Below are 23,716 nucleotides of genomic sequence, written 5' to 3'. Positions count from 1 at the left end.
TGATTGGAGTCCTGGTCACTGGTCCCGGAGGAGGCTGGTCTCGGGGCTGGACGGGTCCACGTCCCCCCAGTAGGGCAGGATGAAGGGCAGGGGGGCCAGCCGGCCCTCCAGGAGCCCCCACAGGTGCTGAGCCACAAACTGGTTCCCGCGCTGGGAGAGGTGCAGCCCGTCAGAGAGGAACACCGAGGGGTCCTGCAGCGGGGACACGGAGCGTCCATTGGCTGGACGAGGACACTGACCACATGGACACACGCCGTCCTCACCTGTCCGTCCTTCTGCATGAGAGTCCAGAGATCCAGGACGTCTGCCCCCACCTGCCCCGCGGCTCCGACACAGGCCTCGGCGTACTGCCCTACCACGGCGTGGCGCCGGTTCAGAGGATGCCCTGCAGGAGACACCAGGACTGTCAGGAGACACCGGGACCGTCAGGACACACCAGGACCGTCAGGACACGTCAGGAGACACCAGGACCGTCAGGACACACCGGGCCCGTCAGGACACGTCAGGAGACACCAGGACCGTCGGGACACGTCAGGAGACCAGGACCGTCAGGACACACCGGGCCCGTCAGGACACGTCAGGAGACCAGGACCGTCAGGACACACCGGGCCCGTCAGGACACGTCAGGAGACACCAGGACACGCCAGGAGACCAGGACCGTCAGGACACACCTTTGTCTCACCTTTGAGGAGACACTCTTTCTCCCACGCCGCCTCGTCAAGAGGAGGAGGAGTGATGAAGATGATCCTGTCGGAGGACACGCCGGCTGAAGACAGAAGTGTCCCCATGTCCTTCAGGTTCTCTGAATACTCCTGCAGGGGGACGTGCTGCTGAGGGTTCTGTTCTGCACACAAAGGAATAGCTTCAATTATTCAATATCTTCCTCCTGGAGACCAACGTCCACATCCGACACTTTGTTTTATGGTTAAAGAAAAGAACTTTCCATATTTTAAATGACAAGATATTTCTTGAGTAACAGTGCCAAGACAGGAGTCACAGTACTAGATGGAAATACTCACCTACATGTATTTAAGTAGTATGTTAAGGTTTCTAGGGTTTATGAGCACATTTTCAAGCATATTCACTTTGAAATCTTCATTTTCTAAGTTGATCAACAATTTGAATTGAGATCCAAGATGTGAAGTTTTTTTCTTTCAACACATTAGTTTATCATTTTACAAGCTTCATGTCCAGTGGGGCAAAAAGGTATTTTGTTCAGCCACCAATGGTACAAGTTCTCAGAGAGAGGCGAGTAATGTTCATCATAGGTTCCTCAACCAGGAAATCACATCGTAGGAGTTTTAATGAATTCACTGGTAAATTCCTCGGTAAAATAAAGACTTATTCACCTACAAACTAGCAAGGCTTCTGGCTCTCAGACCTCGACTTCCTCCACTGGTCACCTGTTTGAACTCCTGGTCAGCATGAAAGACCAGAAACTAGGCCCTGGTGGCCCTGGTGGCCCTGGTGCAGGTCTCCAGGATGAACGGGGCCGTCCGTCGTCAGACTGACTGAAAACCTCAACAGAAGCATGACGATGATCCCAAACACTCCGTCTGGGCAACGAGGGAGGCTTCAGGGTCCTGGAGTGGCCGAGCCGGTCTGCAGACCGCAACCCCACAGAACCTCTGGAGGGAGTTGACGGTCTGTTGCCTAGCAACACCAGAGCTCCAGGAGGTGAGTCTGGAGGAACGCCAGCAGCAGTGAGGACAGTCTTTAAAAATCACACTGATATTGTGGATGTTCCTCATTGCGTCACAGTGGAGGTGGAGCCACGATGAAGAAGGCCTCATCATCATCATCCTCAGTGGGAGAACTCGTACACTTGGTGGCTGAACCCTCCTGAGCCCCACTGGAGGTTAGAACCCTGCAGGACTACGTCACATCACATGGCGGCTCCGGAACCAGAACCTGCTGGTCTCAGGACGTTGAGCTTTACCTTCCAGAGAACAGCCGTTACCTTCCAGAGAACAGTCGTTGCCTTCCAGAGAACAGTCGTTGCCTTCCAGAGAACAGCCGTTACCTTCCAGAGAACAGCCGTTACCTTCCAGAGAACAGTCGTTACCTTCCAGAGAACAGCCGTTACCTTCCAGAGAACAGTCGTTACCTTCCAGAGAACAGCCGTTACCTTCCAGACAACAGTCGCTACCTTCCACACAACAGTCGTTACCTTCCAGACAACAGTCGTTACCTTCCAGAGAACAGTCGTTACCTTCCAGAGAACAGCCGTTACCTTCCAGAGAAGTCGTTACCTTCCAGAGAACAGTCGTTGGCGCCGAAGAACAGCGTGACGGCTGCCATGTGGTCGCAGAGCAGGCGAGGCAGAAGCAGCTTGGCCCACCTGGAGTTGTATCCTGACAGTCCTCTGTTCACCACGTCACACCTCCTGAGGACGACACGTATAACCACTTCATTAAGGTTTACTGCAGGAACACGTTTACTGAATAATATGTTTACTGAATAATATGTTTACTGCAGGAACACGTTTACTGCAGGAACATGTTTACTGAATAATATGTTTACTGCAGGAACACGTTTACTGCAGGAACACGTTTACTGAATAATATGTTTACTGCATGAACACGTTTACTGCAGGAACATGTTTACTATATGAACACGTTTACTGCAGGAACACGTTTACTGCAGGAACATGTTTACTACATGAACACGTTTACTGAATAATATGTTTACTGCAGGAACACGTTTACTGAATAACATGCATAACATGTTTACTGCAGGAATACGTTTACTGCAGGAACACGTGAACATGTTTACTGAATAATATGTTTACTGCAGGAACACGTTTACTGAATAACATGCATAACATGTTTACTGCAGGAATACGTTTACTGCAGGAACACGTGAACATGTTTACTGAATAATATGTTTACTGCAGGAACATGTTTACTGAATAATTTGTTTACTGCAGGAACATGTTTACTGCAGGAACACGTGAACATGTTTACTGAATAATTTGTTTACTGCAGGAACATGTTTACTGAATAACATGCATAACACGTTTACTGCAGGAACACGTGAACATGTTTACTGAATAATATGTTTACTGCAGGAACATGTTTACTGAATAACATGCATAACATGTTTACTGCAGGAACACGTTTACTGCAGGAACATGTTTACTACATGAACACGTTTACTGAATAATATGTTTACTGCAGGAACACGTTTACTGAATAACATGCATAACATGTTTACTGCAGGAATACGTTTACTGCAGGAACACGTGAACATGTTTACTGAATAATATGTTTACTGCAGGAACACGTTTACTGAATAACATGCATAACATGTTTACTGCAGGAATACGTTTACTGCAGGAACACGTGAACATGTTTACTGAATAATATGTTTACTGCAGGAACATGTTTACTGAATAATTTGTTTACTGCAGGAACATGTTTACTGCAGGAACACGTGAACATGTTTACTGAATAATTTGTTTACTGCAGGAACATGTTTACTGCGGGAACACGTTTACTGCAGGAACATGTTTACTGCGGGAACACGTTTACTGCAGGAACACGTTTACTGAATAATATGTTTACTGCAGGAACATGTTTACTGCAGGAACACGTTTACTGCAGGAACACGTTTACTGAATAATATGTTTACTGCAGGAACACGTTAACTGCAGGAACACGTTTACTGCAGGAACACGTTTACTGAATAATATGTTTACTGCATGAACACGTTTACTGCAGGAACATGTTTACTATATGAACACGTTTACTGCATGAACACGTTTACTGCAGGAACATGTTTACTATATGAACACGTTTACTGCAGGAACACGTTTACTGCAGGAACACGTTTACTGAATAATATGTTTACTGCATGAACACGTTTACTGCAGGAACATGTTTACTATATGAACACGTTTACTGCAGGAACATGTTTACTACATGAACACGTTTACTGAATAATATGTTTACTGCAGGAACACGTTTACTGCAGGAACACGTTTACTGCAGGAACATGTTTACTACATGAACACGTTTACTGAATAATATGTTTACTGCAGGAACACGTTTACTGCAGGAACACGTTTACTGCAGGAACATGTTTACTACATGAACACGTTTACTGAATAATATGTTTACTGCAGGAACACGTTTACTGAATAACATGCATAACATGTTTACTGCAGGAATACGTTTACTGCAGGAACACGTGAACATGTTTACTGAATAATATGTTTACTGCAGGAACATGTTTACTGAATAATTTGTTTACTGCAGGAACATGTTTACTGCAGGAACACGTGAACATGTTTACTGAATAATTTGTTTACTGCAGGAACATGTTTACTGCGGGAACACGTTTACTGCAGGAACACGTTTACTGCAGGAACATGTTTACTGCAGTCCAGTCTGGTTTGACATTTGTCACCATGGAGACGCATCAGATATCAGATCACTGATTCATCCTGGTTACTTTAACTGCATATCCAACATTTACTGTCATATTTTACACACACACGTAAAATATACAACAAACTTTTCTCCTGCTCCCAGGAGACTTTAGTGGAGACTCTTTTTGTTTTATATAATCTTTAGTCGTTGGGTCCACTTGGCGTTGTATTTCTTACGATTTTGTATTTTGCAATGACTTGCTGAGCTCATATGTGGGAAGTTGTTTCCTCTCCTGCACAACAACATGTAGAAGTCAAACAAACACAAACAACAGCAATAAGAGGCATGAGCAGGACGGACTCACCTCGCCAGCTTGTCGGCCAGGTGTGCTCCCCAGCCGTGAGGCTGGAACGAGAACTGGAAGAAGACACAGCAGAGTCGTTTTGGTCACAGAGACTCTTTATCAGATTTCTGAGACGAGCAGGAACCAACCTGAGTGATGGAATCGCCGAATAAAACCACTTTGGGCCAAACGACTGGAGGAACCATGGCATGAAGGAGGTTTCCTGTCGATTCCTATAAAATGTACAATTTACAAACTGCTGAGTGAAGTTTGAAATGCAGGAGCTGCAGTCCTGCAGGGGAAGAAGAGGATCCGCACCGGAAGAGGATTTCATAAAATTCCACCACTTTATGGCTCCAAAACAGCAAAACGACACGCGAAGACTCGGCGGCGACTTGCGAACATTTATTTTCTGCTTCACTGCAGCAACATTTCACATTTACACATTTCTGCATCAAAACCACCGTGAGGGTTTCCGAGTCTCTTCCGGTGTCCCGGATTAACTGGTTCCCCTGTTAACTGATGACCGGCTGACCTATACTTCCTTGTTGTTGCTCGTAACTTCAGATGCTAAAAAATCCGCTTTAGGTTGAACGATAAAACGATTCAAACGATTAAAACTCGTCACATCAGGATTTAAACGTCTGATGTTACGAACAGCAGCAAGCGACGCTCATGACAGTCGGCACCAGTTAGCACGGACACCACTTCATTCGATACACCAACGTTTATTGTGAAGCCCTCGTGCTCTGTGTCACATTAACAAACATCCGTGCGGAAACAAACACTCTGATCCGAATCGTAACTACAGGTCAGTCACTCTCACGAAAACATTTGAAAACGACCTTTAAAATCACGTCATTCACGTTCACTCGTGTTTTTGCTGGCGGCTTCATCTAAAAACGGACAAATTGTAAATAACAATGCAGAATATCGGCTAACACGAAGCTAATGCTAACTGATGACAAACTTCACCACGTGAAAATGATCATTTTATTCATTCTGCTATTAATTCAGTTAGTTAGAGGTAGTCTTGTGCTTTATATCGTATTAATGGCGCTGCGAGTTGAACACATCCATCCTGGCGTCACAGACAGAAGTGAACTGAAGCAACTGATGCTGAACAGTTAAACGAGAAACACCAGCAGATTCATACATTCATTCTGCTGCACTGAGGGTGAATTACTACAATCCTCAGCAGATTCATACATTCATTCTACTGCACTGAGGGTGAATTACTACAATCCTCAGCAGATTCATACATTCATTCTACTGCACTGAGGGTGAATTACTACAATCCTCAGCAGATTCATACATTCATTCTACTGCACTGAGGGTGAATTACTACAATGCTCAGCAGATTCATACATTCATTCTACGTAGAATACTGCACTGAGGGTGAATTACTACAATCCTCAGCAGATTCAAGTCTAAAGAAACTGTTCCTCCGTTTCCAGGTGTCTTTGATCACACATGATGTCTTTACACCAGAAAGGCTGTGGACCTGAAGTGTCTCAGTCATTGTTCATTATTTATCCTCATGAGTTGTTAAAGCTCCTTTTGTTTTCAATTCCATTTCCACTTTCCTGCTGATCTTTACAAAATTGGCTGACACAAAATTTAAAATGAGCTATTATTTTCCACAAAAGCAGTTAAATGCCTCAGTTTCAACCCTCGTACACAGGGAGAAAAGCAAACTCCACTCAGAAAGGCCAGGCCGGGATTTGAACCATTAACCACTGTGGCTTTTGGCAAGTCAAACATTTCCAGTCCAAATACTGCACTTTCAATTTCTTTCAGAAACTTGTAGCAGACGCTCAACTGTCTTCAGGTCGAAGTGAAAACAAAACACAGAGAAAGAAAAAGGGAACTTGTAGAGTGAATATATATATATATATATATATATATATATATAAATATTTGTCTTTCAGAGAAATGCTGCGGCGTCCGGAACCCCGAGACTCGGAGTCGGACCTGCTGGAAGAACAGCAGCAGTTTCTGACCTCAGGGGCTCCTGCTGCTGCCAACCTGAGGAGGCCTGACAAGAGGAGGGGGGAGGAGGGAGGAGGAGGGGGAGGAGGAGGAACAGGAGGAGGAGGAGGAGGAGCAGGTAGAGGAGCAGGTGGAGCAGGAGGAGAAGGAAGAAGAGGAGGAGGACACAGCCAGGAGGTGGGAGGAGGCCGCCAGAAGGACATGGTCACCATCGAAGGTTAATATCTAACAATATCCAAGAAGAATGAACAATCACACAAAATGTATTCTAGTTTCAGACGTAAGTAAAGAACATTGAGGTAATGATGTCACTCAATCAAACCTTTTACACAAAACAACTGCAACACAAAGTCATTGAAACAGAATAATCACAGCAAAGCACTAGAAGCTCCATTAAATTACAAAAAACCCAAACTCACACACAGACATGCAGTTACATTTAAAAACTATCTTTACCCAGTGTGTGCTTGGAGTGATCCATCCATCCATCCATCCATCCATCCATCCATCCATCCATCCATCCATCCATCCATCCATCCATCCATCCATCCATCCATCCATCCATTTTCTGCCGCTTATCCAGGCCGGGTCGCGGAGGCAGCAGTCGGAGCAGAGTTGCCCAGACTTCCCTCACCCCAGACTCTTCCTCCAGCTCTTCTGGTGGCACCCCAAGGTGTTCCCAGGCCATAGAGAGACATAGTCCCTCCAGGGTGTCCTAGGTCTGTCCTGAGGCCTCCTACCGGAGGGACATGACCGGAACACCTCCCTGAGGTGGCTCCAGCATCTGAAACAGGTGCTGGAGCCACCTCAGCTGCTCCTCTGGATGTGGAGGAGCAGTGGCTCTACTCCGAGTTCCTCCCTGGTGACTGAGCTCCTCACTCTATCTCTAAGGGTGACTGAGCTCCTCCCCCTATCTCTAAGGGTGACTGAGCTCCTCCCCCTATCTCTAAGGGTGACTGAGCTCCTCCCCCTATCTCTAAGGGTGACGCCCAGCCACCCTACAGAGGAAGCTCATTTCAGCCGCTTGTATCCGGGATCTCGTTCTTTCGGTCATGACCCATAGTTCATGACCAGAGGTGAGGGGAGGAACGAAGATCGACCAGTAAATCCAGAGTTTGGTCTTTTGGCTCAGCTCCTTCTTCACCACGACGGACCGATACAACGACCACATGACTGCAGACGCTGCACCGATCCGCCTGTCGATCTCACGCTCCATCTTCCCCCCACTGAACAAGACCCCGAGATACTTGAACTCCTCCACCTGTGACAAGGGCACTCCACCGACCTGGAGGGGGCAAGACACCTTGTTCTGGTCGAGAACCATGGCCTCGGGTTTAGAGGTGCTGATCCTCATTCCAGCTGCTTCTCACTGTGAACCACGTCAGTGCACGATGAAGGTCCAGGCTTGATGGGCCAACAGAACCACATCATCCGCAAATAGCAGAGATGAGATCCTGTGGTCCCCAAACTGGACCCCCTCCGGCCCCCGGCTGTGCCTAGAGATTCTGTCCATATATATAATGAACAGAATCGGTGATAAAGGACAGTCCTGCTGGAGGCCAACGTGCACTGGGAACAGGTCCGACTTACTGCCGGCAATGTGAACCAAACTCCTGCTCCGGGCCTACAGGGACCGAACAGCCCTTAACAAAGGGCCCCGGACTCCATACTCCCGGAGCACCCCCCACAGGACATCTGGAGGGACGCGGTCGAACGCCTTCTCCAGATCCACAAAACACATGTGGACTGGTTGGGTGAACTCCCACGAACCCTCAAGCACCTGGTGGAGGGTATAGAGCTGGTCCAGTGTTCCACCATCAGGAGAACCTGGTGGAGGGCATAGAGCTGGTCCAGTGTTCCACCATCAGGTGGTGATCAGTTGACAGCTCTGCCCCTCTCTTTACCCGAGTGTCCAAGACACGTGGCCGGAGATCAGATGACATGACCACAAAGTCTATCGTTGACCTCCGGCCTAGGGTGTCCTGGTGCCACGTGCACTTATGGACCCCCCTGTGCTCCAACATGGTGTTCGTTATGGACAAACTGTGACTGGCACAGAAGTCCAATAACAGAACACCACTCGGGTTCAGATCGGGGAGGCCGTTCCTCCCAATCACCCCCTTCCAAGTCTCGCTGTCATTGCCCACGTGGGCGTTGAAGTCCCCCAGGAGAACAATGGAGTCCCCAGTTGGGGCACTATCCAGCACCTCTCCCAGGGACTCCAAGAAGGTTGGGTACTCTGAACTGCTGTTCGGTCCATAGGCCGAGACAACAGTCAGAGACCTGTCCCCTACTTGAAGACGTAGGGACACAACCCTCTCGTTCACCGGGTGAACTCCAACACATGGCGGCTGAGCTGTGGGGCAATAAGCAAGCCCACTCCAGCCCGCCGCCTTACACCGCGGGCAACTCCAGAGAAGTGGAGTATGCAGCCCCTGTGGAGGAGCTGGGTTCCAGAGTCCAAGCTGTGAGTGGAGGTGAGCCCGACTACATCTAGCCGGTATCTCTCAGCCTCCCTCACAAGCTCGGGCTCTTTACCCCCCAGCGAGGTCACGTTCCATGTCCCAAAAGCCAGATTGTGTGTCCGGGGATCGGGTCGTCGAGGCCCCTGCCATCGACTGCCACCCGATCCACACTTTACCCGACCCCTACGGCAGCCTCTGTAGGTGGGGGGCCCACAGGAGGACAAAGAGGAGGGGCCCGCGTCGTCCCTCCGGGCTGACCGACCGGGTCCCGCGGGCAAGAACCTGGCACCAGGCGCTCGCATGCGAGCCTCGACCCCGGACCTGGCTCCAGGGTGGGGCTCCAGGGTGGGGCTCCAGGGTGTGGCTCCAGGGTAGGGCCTGGCTCCAGGGTGGGGCCTGGCTCCAGGGTTGGGCTCCAGGGTGGAGTCCCGGCTGCACCTCACCGGGCGACGTCTCTGCTCTCTGGTGTATGTCCATAGGGGTGTTTTGAACTGCTTTTGGTCCGACCCGTCACCCAGGACCTGTTTGCCTTGAGAGACCCTACTGGGGGGCATAAAGCCCCCGACAACGTAGCTCAGAGGATCATTCTGGTGCGCAAACTCCCCCACCACGGTAAGGTAGCAGTTCAAGGGGGAGTGCTTGGAGTGGTACATGAAGATGCGTATCAAAATGTAGAGCGTAGGAAAAGAGACATTTAGAAATAGCTTGTAAAAACGTGAGTGCAAAGATATAAATTGAGGGCTGAACAACATAAAATGTTATAGTCGTTCAATAAAATGCAGAAAAACAATATGACTAAGGACCAAAGTTATGCTGTATAAAATATTACATAAAATTGATTATTAAATATCCAAAGGGCAGGTAAAACATTGAACTTAAAAATCTGGCATTAAATAATAAGAATATAACTAATCTAAAGTGGACTGTTCAACTGTTTTACTCACTCAGAAGACATAAGAACCGTTAATCTGAGGTTGTGATGAGTTTGTGGTTATAAGTCAAAAATAAAATATCCAACATATAAGTATCAGCCTCAGGTTGTGAGAGAAATGAATTAAACTGAGACAATATAATTGTGGATTAAAACACTCATATTTGAATTAAAACACCAACATCTGTTACTCAAGTTTTTTTTTAAAGTGAATTATTTGTTTTCTGTGTCCTGAGGACTTGTGGAGTCAGAAAATCCAAACAAACAGTCTAACTGCCTCTATTGAGACGACTCCTATCAGTCCATCAGTCCATCAGTCCATCAGTCCATCAGTCCATCAGTCTATTAGTCCATCAGTCCATCAGTCTGCAAGGAGAGAAACTGAATGTAAAATATCTTGGAAAGAGTAAAAGTGGTTGTTTGTCCCATAATGTGGACCCGATGAGGGACTGACTGGAGACCCGGTCCAGGTCCCGGAGGTGTCCTGAGTTGAAAAGTGTCCCCCCTGTGCTGCAGACCTTCCAGACCAGCTCCCCTCGCTCACGCCGGCTCCTCCCAAGAAGTGTCGCTTCAGAGGCGGCGGCGTTTCCTTTGAGGACGAAGACGCGGCGGAGCGTCTGGACAGACGGGACAGTCACCTGACCGCCGTCCTGTCCAGGATCGTGGTTGGTGCTCCAGAGGACAGTCTGAGCTTCTCTCCCGTCTCCTTTCACCTCTCAAATGTCTTTGTTCTTGCTGTTGCCGTCAGGAGAGAGACACCAGCTCCGCCACCATCTCCCTCCCGCCGCTCACCGGCCTGCCGTTCCCCACCGTGCAGCGCCGCTGCGGCGGCAGCAGGCCGGTAAGAGTTCACCTCACGGAGAAGTCATGATTAGTTTTGGAAACTACAACAAAGCAGCAATAGACAGGTGGTCATGTTGTTATGGCTGATTGATTCATTATGCATCAATAAAATATCAGGTATTATTACTATTACTATCATTATTATTATTAATATTATTATTTTTACATATCTGTAATGTGTTTTTTCCATTATGAGACCGTTTTTCTATTGAAAAGCTGCACAAATACAAGTTACTGAAAGTAAAATGTGTCATAATTAAAATTGTATATCCTATCTATCTATCTATCTATCTGTCTGTCTGTCTGTCTGTCTGTCTGTCTGTCTGTCTGTCTGTCTGTCTGTCTGTCTGTCTGTCTGTCTGTCTGTCTGTCTGTCTGTCTGTCTGTCTGTCTGTCTGTCTGTCTGTCTGTCTGTCTGTCTGTCTGTCTGTCTGTCTATCTATCTATCTATCTATCTATCTATCTATCTATCTATCTATCTATCTATCTATCTATCTATCTATCTATCTATCTATCTATCTATCTATCTATCTATCTATCTATCTATCTATCTATATATATAAAGTAAAAGTACAAAGACTTTTCAAAGTGTCTCAAATCTTTAAACTGAATTAAATAGACATTCAATTAATTAAACAGTCAAAACTATACAACAATGAAAACACACTGAACAGAGGATAAAGTACTAAAGTACTAACGTGAACCACAGGAAGTTCCTCTGGTTCAGAAACAAACTTATTGGCTGAAGGTTTTCATGTTGATTCAAAGTAGAATTTGCTCAGTCGTGATTTTAAACTGAGAAAATTAGATTTTACTCCAATGTGTGTTCAAAGAGACGCAGGATTTCTGACTGATGTCAGTAGTTTGACTGTCAGTTGTTTGACTGTAAGTAGTTTGACTGTCAGTAGTTTGATGTCAGCAGTTTGAGTGTCAGTAGTTTGACTGTCAGTAGTTTGAGTCAGTAGTTTGATGTCAGTAGTTTGATGTCAGTAGTTTGAGTCAGTAGTTTGATGTCAGCAGTTTGAGTGTCAGTAGTTTGAGTGTCAGCAGTTTGATTTCAGTAGTTTGATGTCAGTAGTTTGAGTGTCAGTAGTTTGATGTCAGTAGTTTGAGTCAGTAGTTTGATGTCAGTAGTTTGACTGTCAGTAGTTTGACTGTCAGTAGTTTGAGTCAGTAGTTTGATGTCAGTAGTTTGATGTCAGTAGTTTGAGTCAGTAGTTTGATGTCAGTAGTTTGATGTCAGTAGTTTGACGTCAGTAGTTTGATGTCAGTAGTTTGATGTCAGTAGTTTGAGTCAGTAGTTTGATGTCAGTAGTTTGATGTCAGTAGTTTGAGTCAGTAGTTTGATGTCAGTAGTTTGAGTCAGTAGTTTGATGTCAGTAGTTTGAGTCAGTAGTTTGATGTCAGTAGTTTGACTGTCAGTAGTTTGATGTCAGTAGTTTGAGTCAGTAGTTTGACTGTCAGTAGTTTGAGTCAGTAGTTTGATGTCAGTAGTTTGAGTGTCAGTAGTTTGATGTCAGTAGTTTGATGTCAGTAGTTGTGTCCTGAGGTGTTGTGGTCTCTGCTGGTCTCTCCCTCCAGACCCCCGCCGGAGGAAAGACCAGCATCTTCGCCCGTCACATCGCTGCTCAGAGGCTCCGGCAGACGGAGGCCATGGTCCAGAGTCCTGAAGCCCCCGACCCCCCAGGTCCTGAAGCCCCCGACCCCCCAGCCCCTGAAGCCCCCGACCCCCCAGGCTGCCGGCTGGTGTCCGGTCGGGGGCTTCAGGGGCTTCGGGGTCCAGGCGGCTCAGGAGAGACCCTGAGGATCCACAGGGAGAACCAGGCCAGGCTGCAGACCATGTCCCAGTCTGAGATCCTCCAGGAGCAGAAGAGGCTCCTGTCCCAGCTCGGTAGGCCTCCTCCTTCCTCACCTCGTCCAGCCAGGGGACATCATGTCCTCATTGTTCTATCTTTGACCCAGACCCTGGACTGGTGGACTTTGTCAGGTCCCACAGAGCCCAGCAGGTTCCGTCCTCCACTTGTCAACAAGACCTGGACCCCAGAGGGTCCAGCTCCTCTGCTGCTGCGGCGCTGCTTCACAAACCCCAGGAGGTGGACATGGACCAGGACCAGGGGGACCAGGACCAGGGGGACCAGGACCAGGAAGGACTGCCTCCATCCACATTCACAGGTTTGACATTTTCAGATCAAGATTTTCTCATTTCCTGCTAGTTCTACTTGTACTTGAGTAAAATGTTATCAAAGTAGTTGTACTTTGACTGGAGGAGAGTATTTCAGTACTCTTTGTACCTCGTTACAAACGTCACGTATAAAATGTCCATGAGGTAACTCTGGGAGTTTTCCTTCCATTCTGAAACAAACGAGCTGTTTCAGTTTCTGGTATACACAGTGGGGCAAAAACGTATTTAGTCAGCCATCAATTGTGCAAGTTGTCCCACTTAAAAAGATGAGGAAGGCCTGTAATGTTCATCACGATGAAGCATTTCAAGGTCCTGGAGTGGCCTAGCCAGGCTCCAGATCTCAACCCCATAGAACATCTTTGGAGGGAGTTGAAAGTCCGTGTTGCCCAGCAACAGCCCCAAAACATCACGGCTCTAGAGGAGATCTGCATGGAGGAACGCGCCAAAATACCAGCAACCTTGCGAAGACTTACAGGAAACGTTTGAGCTCTGTCATTCCCAGCAAAGGGTATATGACAAAGTATTGACATAAACTTTTGTTATTGACCAAATACTTATTTTCAACCATAATTTGCAAATAAATTCTTTAAAAATCAGACAATGTGATTTTCTGGATTTTTTTTCTCATTGTGTCTCTCATAGTTGAGGAATAGCTACGATGAGCATTGCAGGCCTCCCTCATCTTTTTAAGTGGGACAACTTGCACAATTGATGGCTGACTAAATACTTTTTTGCCCCACTGTATTTATAGCATTTTATATATGACCAGAATTAAATCTCTTGCTCCTCCTGCTCCTCCTCTTCCTCCTCTTCCTCCTCCACTCTGGCGGTGGGTGTGTTATATAATCTAGAGCGAGGCAGTGACCCTCAACATGTAATCAGGACATTTGACCAGCTGGAGTCTGCAGGTCCTCAGACCTTCTGTCAGTCACTCTGATTGGCTGATGATCCTGTCACTCTACATTTTAACCCAATAGCAGCGTCCAGCTTCCATCAGAGGGTAGCAATGAAGCTACTGCCCCCCCATACCCCCACAGCAGAGGAAAGGAGGTGATGCGTTTAGAGGGAATAGGAGATTTGAGCTCCACAAAATAAAACCAGTCGTCTTCTGGATAAAGTTGCTAAAGTCACTAATTGATTCCAGACACAGATCTCAGAATCACTTTGTAATTATTAAAAAGAAAGACAAATAGTTTTTGACAGTGCAGCCCTGCAGCCCTGCAGCCCTGCAGCCCTGCAGCCCCGCAGCCCCGCAGCACACCACCGACTGCACACCACTGCTAAATACACACATTATATATTTGTGTGAGTTCAGAGTCGCTGCCGGTGAAGCTGCAGAAGGACTGGATCCACATGGACAGACTGGAGCCGGAGAAGCTGCAGTGGATGACGGACCTACCTGCTCCCAGGAGGAGAGGAACCCAGCAGGTGAGCAGGTGGAGGCGGAGCTGGATGAACTCCACAGGTGGAGGCGGAGCAGGATGAACTCCACAGGTGGAGGTGGAGCAGGATGAACTCCACTTGTTTCCATGTTGATGTTTGGTTTTTCCTCCTCCGATAGGCCATGCAGGCTCGTTTTGATTTCTCTGGGACGTTACTCCCCCCCACCGAGGACCTGCCCACACATTTAGGACTGCATCACCATGGCGACGAGCCGGAGGTGAGTGAGTGTCCCGCTTGCAGCCGCTGAAACCACACGTCCTTCAAACTAAAGGTTCGGCAGGTGACGTTGGGGAAGACCTTGACCTTTGACCTCGTAGCCATGGGAACGTGGGGGATGGGTGAATGTGACTGAGCACGTACGCAGTATGAATGTGGCTGAATATTGACTGTGGCGTCTGCAGCGGGCAGGTTATTCCCTGCAGGAGCTCTTCCTGCTGTGTCGCAGTCAGATCAGCCAGCAGAGGAGTCTGGCCCTCTGCACCCTGGCCAACATCCTCTCAAAGGTACACACACACACACACACACACACACACACACACACACACGCACACACTCACACGCACACACGCACACACGCACACACTCATGTGGCTGCTGTGCCCCCTGCAGGCCCGGGGGGGTCGGTACAGTGTGACGTCCTCGCTGCTGGACGCCGGCCTGCTGTTCCTGCTGCGCTTCGCCCTGGACGACGGCGTGGAGGCGGTGATCTCTGCAGCCCTGCACGCGCTCAACGCTCTCCTCGTGTGTGACGAAGATGAAGTAGGAGGAAGTTCAGACGATATTTTTTATCTGATCTTGTTCTTGTACAAAAGATCTCTTCCAGTGTTTCAGATCAGACTGTTTTAATTCTGGAGCCGCTCCGGATTCTCCAGTCCTTCACTTTGATTTCTGTTCAGGAGAAATTTAATTTCCTCATTTTTCCTCAAACCTTTGTCATTTTTCCACAAACCTTTGTCTTTTTTTCACAAACCTTTGTCATTTTTCCACAAACCTTTGTCATTTTTCAACAAACCTTTGTCTTTTTTTCACAAACCTTTGTCATTTTTCCACAAACCTTTGTCTTTTTTTCACAAACCTTTGTCTTTTTTTCACAAACCTTTGTCATTTTTCCTCAAACCTTTGTCTTTTTTTCACAAACCTTTGTCATTTTTCCACAAACCTTTGTCTTGTTTTCACAAACCTTTGTCATTTTTTCACAAACCTTTGTCATTTTTCCACAAACCTTTGTCATTTTCCTCAAACCTTTGTCATTTTTCCTCAAACCTTTGTCATTTTTCCACAAACCTTTGTCATTTTCCTCAAACCTTTGTCATTTTTCCTCAAACCTTTGTCATTTTTCCTCAAACCTTTGTCATTTTTCCACAAACCTTTGTCTTTTTTTCACAAACCTTTGTCTTTTTTTCACAAACCTTTGTCTTTTTTCCTCAAACCTTTGTCTTTTTTCCTCAAACCTTTGTCTTTTTTTCACAAACCTTTGTCATTTTTCCACAAACCTTTGTCTTTTTTTCACAAACCTTTGTCTTTTTTTCACAAACCTTTGTCATTTTTCCACAAACCTTTGTCATTTTTCCTCAAACCTTTGTCATTTTTCCTCAAACCTTTTTCATTTTTCCTCAAACCTTTGTCATTTTTCCTCAAACCTTTGTCATTTTTCCTCAAACCTTTGTCATTTTTCCTCAAACCTTTGTCATTTTTCCACAAACCTTTGTCTTTTTTTCACAAACCTTTGTCATTTTTCCTCAAACCTTTGTCATTTTTCCACAAACCTTTGTCTTTTTTTCACAAACCTTTGTCATTTTTCCACAAACCTTTGTCATTTTTCCTCAAACCTTTGTCATTTTTCCACAAACCTTTGTCATTTTTCCACTCCACATTTCTTTTAGCAATTTAGTTTTTAGTGTCTGGAAGTGATTCCGTTTATTGAATAAAATCATGTAGATATTCAGTTTTCTAGCTAGTTGGGTTTAAAATCCAGACAATGATCCCTCCATCTATTACTCTGAGTTTCTTATGGTTTGATTTGACCTTTAATCTTTGACCTTTAATCTGTGAGCTCCGTTTGGGGCCTGAGGCAGTGTTAGTGTATTACTTCTGATGGTTTCAGCCTGACGTGACATAATCCCTCCTCCACACTGCCACAGTGACGACGTCTCACGTCTCATCGGATCTTTATGATTTCACTGAGATAGCGCTGAGCACCAACCGTTTTCTCCTCTGATGGACTGGTTCCTTCTCAGGAGTGTCTGGACTCCACCTTCTCCTGGTTCGGAGGTCTGGCCTCATTTCCTCTGCTGCCGCCTGAGGAGGAGGAGGAGGAGGAGGAGGAGGATGAAGGGCTGGATGAAAGCATGAGGGAGACGGCCCAGGAGAAGGAGGAGAAGAAGAGCGACCACCAGGTGGCGTCGCAGGACGTCGTCAAGGTAACCGCAGTGTTCCTCCTCTGCTCTGATCACTGGGAGGCGGGATGATGATGCTGACTGGATGTTCAGGGCCTGTTGAGGATGAAGCTGCTCCCTCGGCTGCGCTACATCCTGGAGGTGGTGCGTCCGTCGCCCCGGGCCGTCCAGCACGTCCTGGAGGTCCTGACCCGCCTCGCTCGACATTCGTCTCCGTCCGCCACGCAGGTAACGCAACAGAGCCCGGCTGCAGAGCAGCTCGCTGTACAAACAGGCCTTTTTAATGAAAAGCATCAAATAACTGACACATTTCTTCCATAAGATAATAAACAATCCATCAAATATTCATATTCATTCAGTATTCAACCTTGAAACAGGTGGAGGGAATCGATTTTAAACTTCTGTTGTTTGTTTTTAATGCCATCAATGTCCTGGTCCCTCTTTCTGATATTCTAACTCTAGTGACCCTGGTTCTTCTTACCTGTCTGATATTCTAACTCTAGTGACCCTGGTTCTTCTTACCTGTCTGATATTCTAACTCTAGTGACCCTGGTTCTTCTTACCTGTCTGATATTCTAGCTCTAGTGACCCTGGTTCTTCTTACCTGTCTGATATTCTAGCTCTAGTGACCCTGGTTCTTCAGCTCAGCTTCTTCTAGACATTCCAAGGTGGAGATATGAACAGTGGGGTGTCGCTCTTTTGATGTTGCTGCTCCAATACTGAGGGACAAACTGCCCCCGACATGAACAAACTGCCCCCGACATGAACAAACTGCCCCCGACATGAACAAACTGCCCCCCGACATGAACAAACTGCCCCCGACATGAACAAACTGCCCTCGACATGAACAAACTGCCCCCGACATGAACAAACTGCCCCCAGACATGAACAAACTGCCCCCGACATGAACAAACTGCCCTCGACATGAACAAACTGCCCCCGACATGAACAAACTGCCCTCGACATGAACAAACTGCCCCCGACATGAACAAACTACCCCCAGACATGAACAAACTACCCCCAGACATGAACAAACTACCCCCAGACATGAACAAACTACCCCCAGACATGAACAAACTGCCCCCGACATGAACAAACTGCCCCCGACATGAACAAACTACCCCCAGACATGAACAAACTACCCCCAGACATGAACAAACTACCCTCGACATGAACAAACTCCCCCCCGACATGAACAAACTGCCCCCGACATGAACAAACTACCCCCAGACATGAACAAACTGCCCTCGACATGAACAAACTACCCCCAGACATGAACAAACTGCCCCCGACATGAACAAACTGCCCCCCGACATGAACAAACTGCCCCCGACATGAACAAACTGCCCCCGACATGAACAAACTGCCCCCCGACATGAACAAACTGCCCCCAGACATGAACAAACTGCCCCCGACATGAACAAACTGCCCTCGACATGAACAAACTGCCCCCGACATGAACAAACTGCCCTCGACATGAACAAACTGCCCCCGACATGAACAAACTACCCCCAGACATGAACAAACTACCCCCAGACATGAACAAACTACCCCCAGACATGAACAAACTGCCCCCGACATGAACAAACTGCCCCCGACATGAACAAACTACCCCCAGACATGAACAAACTACCCCCAGACATGAACAAACTACCCTCGACATGAACAAACTCCCCCCCGACATGAACAAACTGCCCCCGACATGAACAAACTACCCCCAGACATGAACAAACTGCCCTCGACATGAACAAACTACCCCCAGACATGAACAAACTGCCCCCGACATGAACAAACTGCCCCCCGACATGAACAAACTGCCCCCGACATGAACAAACTGCCCCCGACATGAACAAACTGCCCCCGACATGAACAAACCGGCCCCCCGACATGAACAAACTGCCCCCGACATGAACAAACTGCCCTCGACATGAACAAACTACCCCCAGACGTGAACAAGCTGCCCCCCGACATGAACAAACTGCCCCCAGACGTGAACAAGCTGCCCCCCGCCATGAACAAACTGCCCCCCGACATGAACAAACTACTCCCAGACGTGAACAAACTGCCCCCAGACGTGAACAAGCTGCCCCCCGACATGAACAAACTACCCCCAGACGTGAACAAGCTGCCCCCCGACATGAACAAACTACCCCCAGACGTGAACAAGCTGCCCCCGACATGAACAAACTGCCCCTGACATGAACAAACTGCCCTCAACATGAACAAACTACCCCCAGACATGAACAAACTGCCCCCGACATGAACAAACTGCCCCCCGACATGAACAAACTGCCCCCGACATGAACAAACTACCCCCAGACATGAACAAACTACCCCCAGACATGAACAAACTGCCCTCGACATGAACAAACTACCCCAGACGTGAACAAGCTGCCCCCCGACATGAACAAACTGCCCCCGACATGAACAAACTTCCCCCGACATGAACAAACTGCCCTCGACATGAACAAACTGCCCCCCGACATGAACAAACTACCCCCAGACATGAACAAACTGCCCTCGACATGAACAAACTACCCCCGACATGAACAAACTGCCCCCGACATGAACAAACTGCCCTCGACATGAACAAACTACCCCCAGACATGAACAAACTGCCCCCGACATGAACAAACTGCCCCCCGACATGAACAAACTGCCCCCAACATGAACAAACTGCCCCCGACATGAACAAACTACCCCCAGACATGAACAAACTGCCCCCGACATGAACAAACTGCCCCCGACATGAACAAACTGCCCTCAACATGAACAAACTACCCCCAGACATGAACAAACTGCCCCCGACATGAACAAACTGCCCCCCGACATGAACAAACTGCCCCCGACATGAACAAACTACCCCCAGACATGAACAAACTACCCCCAGACATGAACAAACTGCCCTCGACATGAACAAACTACCCCAGACGTGAACAAGCTGCCCCCCGACATGAACAAACTGCCCCCGACATGAACAAACTTCCCCCGACATGAACAAACTGCCCTCGACATGAACAAACTGCCCCCCGACATGAACAAACTACCCCCAGACATGAACAAACTGCCCTCGACATGAACAAACTACCCCCGACATGAACAAACTGCCCCCGACATGAACAAACTGCCCTCGACATGAACAAACTACCCCCAGACATGAACAAACTGCCCCCGACATGAACAAACTGCCCCCCGACATGAACAAACTGCCCCCAACATGAACAAACTGCCCCCGACATGAACAAACTACCCCCAGACATGAACAAACTACCCCCAGACATGAACAAACTGCCCCCGACATGAACAAACTGCCCCCGACATGAACAAACCGGCCCCCCGACATGAACAAACTGCCCCCGACATGAACAAACTGCCCTCGACATGAACAAACTACCCCCAGACATGAACAAACTGCCCCCGACATGAACAAACTGCCCCCCGACATGAACAAACTGCCCCCGACATGAACAAACTGCCCCCGACATGAACAAACTGCCCCCAGACATGAACAAACTGCCCTCGACATGAACAAACTACCCCCAGACATGAACAAACTGCCCCCGACATGAACAAACTGCCCCCCGACATGAACAAACTGCCCCCCGACATGAACAAACTGCCCCCGACATGAACAAACTGCCCTCGACATGAACAAACTACCCCCAGACGTGAACAAGCTGCCCCCCGACATGAACAAACTGCCCCCAGACGTGAACAAGCTGCCCCCCGCCATGAACAAACTGCCCCCCGACATGAACAAACTACTCCCAGACATGAACAAACTGCCCCCAGACGTGAACAAGCTGCCCCCCGACATGAACAAACTACCCCCAGACGTGAACAAGCTGCCCCCCGACATGAACAAACTACCCCCAGACGTGAACAAGCTGCCCCCCGACATGAACAAACTGCCCCCCGACATGAACAAACTGCCCCCCGACATGAACAAACTACTCCCAGACATGAACAAACTGCCCCCAGACATTCACACCACCACTGATCTCGGCCTTTTTAAATCAAAGCTGAAAACTCACTTTGAAGTTGTCTTTGAACTCTGTCTAGGACAGAGTATTTATTCTGTTTGTTCTGTTGTTATGAATCTCTGGAAGCTTCACCAACCTGCAGCACCGTCACTCCTCCCAGTCAGACCTGTGTTTTATTTATTGTTTTTATGTCTTATTCTCGTATTTATTTCTTAATGTATTGTTTTTTGTTTTTTTTATATACAGCTTTGTTGTAAAGCACTTTGGATACCACTAGGTGATTGTAAAGGGCTATAGAAATAAAGTTTGATTGATTGATTGATTTTGCTTATCACAGGAGCTTAGGATGAGTTTATAACCTGTGAAAATGTGTGAACAGGTGAACGTCATGCATTTTCCATGTTAAATTTAGAATGAAGCGCCATATTTAATCAAGTGTTCACAGGAAAGCAGTTCATTTCCTCCAGAAAGTGTGTTTAGGGACGCTCTTGTGGACAAAACTGCTGATGTTGTAAATAGTGACCCCAGTGGCGTCCCTCCATCTTAATGGCCCTTCATTTAACTTCCTCTCATGACTTCCTCCTTTCTCAGGTAACCAGGAGTCATTTTGATCACATTTCATTCATTTCTCATAGAAATATTTTCTTTAACTTTCTTTAATTAAGGAATCAAATATATTTTATGAAATTAGTGGCCATAAAGTGATATTAAGATATTAAGCTTTACAGCCTCAGCCAATCACAGTGCAGCTCTACAGCCTCAGCCAATCACAGTGCAGCTCTACAGCCTCAGCCAATCACAGTGCAGCTTTACAGCCTCAGCCAATCACAGTGCAGCTTCTGTGCTGGCGACATTAAATGTATGAGACGAATGAGGCTTCATGTCACCACCTCACCATCAGCACCAGTTTGTCCCGTCTTCAGAATGTATGTGTCCAAAGTTGTCTTCCTGGTGTCCTCATTGTCCTCAGTGTTGATTTATTCCACCAGTGTGTGTGAAGTGGACTTGAGGACCCATGTTGTTGTGTGAGCAGCTTGACAGACGAGGCCCCTGAGTTTGTATACGTGACTTTTCCTGTTAAACCGAAGCAGACGAAGTATCTTCCTTTTGAAGTATTCTACTGAGTGAATGTCTTCCTTGGCTGTCCGACTGTCCTCTCAGGTGTTGGACTGTCCTCGTCTGATGGAGACGCTCATGTCAGAGTTTCTTCCCCCGTCCTGGACGTCCTCCTCCGTCCCCCCTCGGTCCGTCTACGGCCGTCCCCTGCCTGCAGCCATGAAGCTGCTCCGGGTGGTGGCCACTAGTGGGCGCCACGCGTGTGCCAGACTGGTAAGGAGCCAGGAGACGGTGGGTCCTGCGGTGCAGCTCGTCCTCCAGGCGACAGACGGTGGTTGTGTCCTTCTGTCTCTGTCCTCCAGCTGAACAGCCTGGGTGTGAGGGAGCGTCTGTCCTGTCTCCTGTCCGTCCCCCCAGGACAGCTGCTGCTGCAGGACAGCCAGGCGCTGCAGCTGCACACCGAGGCCTGCAGGCTGCTGGCTGTGGCGGCGGGGTACGCTCAGGCCTGCCAGCTCTACCTGTGAGTACCCGCTAGTACTCTGCTAGTACTCTGCTAGTACACTGTGAGTACACTGCTAGTACACTGTGAGTACTCTGCTAGTACTCTGCTAGTACACTGTTAGTACACTGTTAGTACACTGTTAGTACACTGCTAGTACTCTGCTAGTACTCTGCTAGTACTCTGCTAGTACACTGTTAGTACACTGCTAGTACTCTGCTAGTACTCTGCTAGTACACTGCTAGTACTCTGCTAGTACACTGTTAGTACACTGCTAGTACTCTGCTAGTACTCTGCTAGTACACTGCTAGTACACTGTGAGTACACTGCTAGTACACTGTGAGTACTCTGCTAGTACTCTGCTAGTACTCTGCTAGTACACTGTTAGTACTCTGCTAGTACACTGTTAGTACACTGTGAGTACTCTGGTAGTACTCTGTTAGTACTCTGTGAGTACACTGTTAGTACTCTGGTAGTACTCTGTTAGTACTCTGGTAGTACTCTGTGAGTACACTGTTAGTACTCTGGTAGTACTCTGTTAGTACTCTGGTAGTACTCTGGTAGTACTCTGTGAGTACACTGTTAGTACTCTGAGTACCCTGCTCTACCTGTGAGTACACTGTGAGTACACTGAGTACCCTGCGCTACCTGTGAGTACACTGAGTACCCTGCTCTACCTGTGAGTACACTGTGAGTACACTGAGTACCCTGCTCTACCTGTGAGTACACTGTGAGTACACTGAGTACCCTGCTCTACCTGTGAGTACACTGTGAGTACTCTGAGTACCCTGCTCTACCTGTGAGTACACTGTGAGTACACTGAGTACCCTGCTCTACCTGTGAGTACACTGAGTACCCTGCTCTACCTGTGAGTACACTGAGTACCCTGCTCTACCTGTGAGTACACTGTGAGTACACTGAGTACACTGAGTACCCTGCTCTACCTGTGAGTACACTGTCAGTACACTGAGTACACTGAGTACCCTGCTCTACCTGTCTATATTGTCGGACACACAAGAAACAGTTAAACACTTTGACACTGAACACAAAGAGAAACTCTAAAATGTACTTTAAAGATAAAATCCTTAAATTGACACATTGTTGTACATGAGTAAGAAGAAGACATTGTGTGTGTGTGTGTGTGTGTGTGTGTGTGTGTGTGTGTGTGTGTGTGTGTGTGTGTGTGTGTGTGTGTGTGTGTGTGTGTGTG

General features: G+C 47.6%; 2 protein-coding genes across 4 annotated transcripts in view; one reads left to right on the top strand and one right to left on the bottom strand.

The window, feature by feature from the left end:
- Positions 1-5,176, bottom strand: iah1 (isoamyl acetate hydrolyzing esterase 1 (putative)). Of its 3 annotated transcripts, XM_080512534.1 has the most exons (8): positions 5,035-5,176; positions 4,866-4,949; positions 4,738-4,790; positions 2,253-2,386; positions 1,940-2,044; positions 683-844; positions 264-385; positions 1-192 (listed from the first exon to the last, which is right to left on the bottom strand). In XM_080512534.1, the coding sequence occupies exons 2-8, from the start codon at positions 4,920-4,922 to the stop codon at positions 16-18; spliced, it is 810 nt and encodes a 269-aa protein (XP_080368660.1). In that variant the 5' UTR covers positions 4,923-4,949; positions 5,035-5,176; the 3' UTR covers positions 1-15. The 3 variants fall into 3 exon arrangements, with proteins under 3 accessions (XP_080368660.1, XP_080368661.1, XP_080368662.1); XM_080512535.1 differs by having other exon boundaries at positions 1,961-2,044; positions 4,866-5,149; XM_080512536.1 differs by lacking the exon at positions 1,940-2,044 and having other exon boundaries at positions 4,866-5,149.
- Positions 5,177-6,651: 1,475 nt separating this feature from the next.
- The window catches only part of rpap1 (RNA polymerase II associated protein 1), a gene marked incomplete at its 5' end in the record, with an annotated part of 41,420 nt that continues 24,355 nt past the window's right edge, over positions 6,652-23,716 (top strand). Inside the window, 13 exon segments of the mRNA XM_080513094.1 lie at positions 6,652-6,925; positions 10,621-10,769; positions 10,853-10,945; positions 12,529-12,838; positions 12,910-13,119; positions 14,445-14,557; positions 14,691-14,789; positions 14,974-15,075; positions 15,182-15,331; positions 16,810-16,992; positions 17,062-17,196; positions 22,113-22,280; positions 22,370-22,527. Coding sequence (XP_080369220.1) covers positions 6,652-6,925; positions 10,621-10,769; positions 10,853-10,945; positions 12,529-12,838; positions 12,910-13,119; positions 14,445-14,557; positions 14,691-14,789; positions 14,974-15,075; positions 15,182-15,331; positions 16,810-16,992; positions 17,062-17,196; positions 22,113-22,280; positions 22,370-22,527 — 2,144 coding nt within the window.

Source organism: Blennius ocellaris (assembly GCF_963422515.1).
Source record: "Blennius ocellaris genome assembly, chromosome: 17".
Lineage (NCBI taxonomy): Eukaryota > Metazoa > Chordata > Actinopteri > Blenniiformes > Blenniidae > Blennius > Blennius ocellaris.
This window is presented reverse-complemented; position numbering and strand designations above follow the sequence as displayed.

Bases quoted from the DNA above. Each gene is read 5' to 3' on its own strand.
- iah1 (XM_080512534.1), bottom strand. From the start codon at position 4,922: ATGGTTCCTCCAGTCGTTTGGCCCAAAGTGGTTTTATTCGGCGATTCC. The intron at 4,791-4,865 runs GTTGGTTCCTGC...GTCTTCTTCCAG, and splicing joins TCGGCGATTCCATCACTCAG to TTCTCGTTCCAGCCTCACGG. The intron at 193-263 runs GTGAGGACGGCG...TCCCCGCTGCAG, and splicing joins TCATGCAGAAGGACGGACAG to GACCCCTCGGTGTTCCTCTC.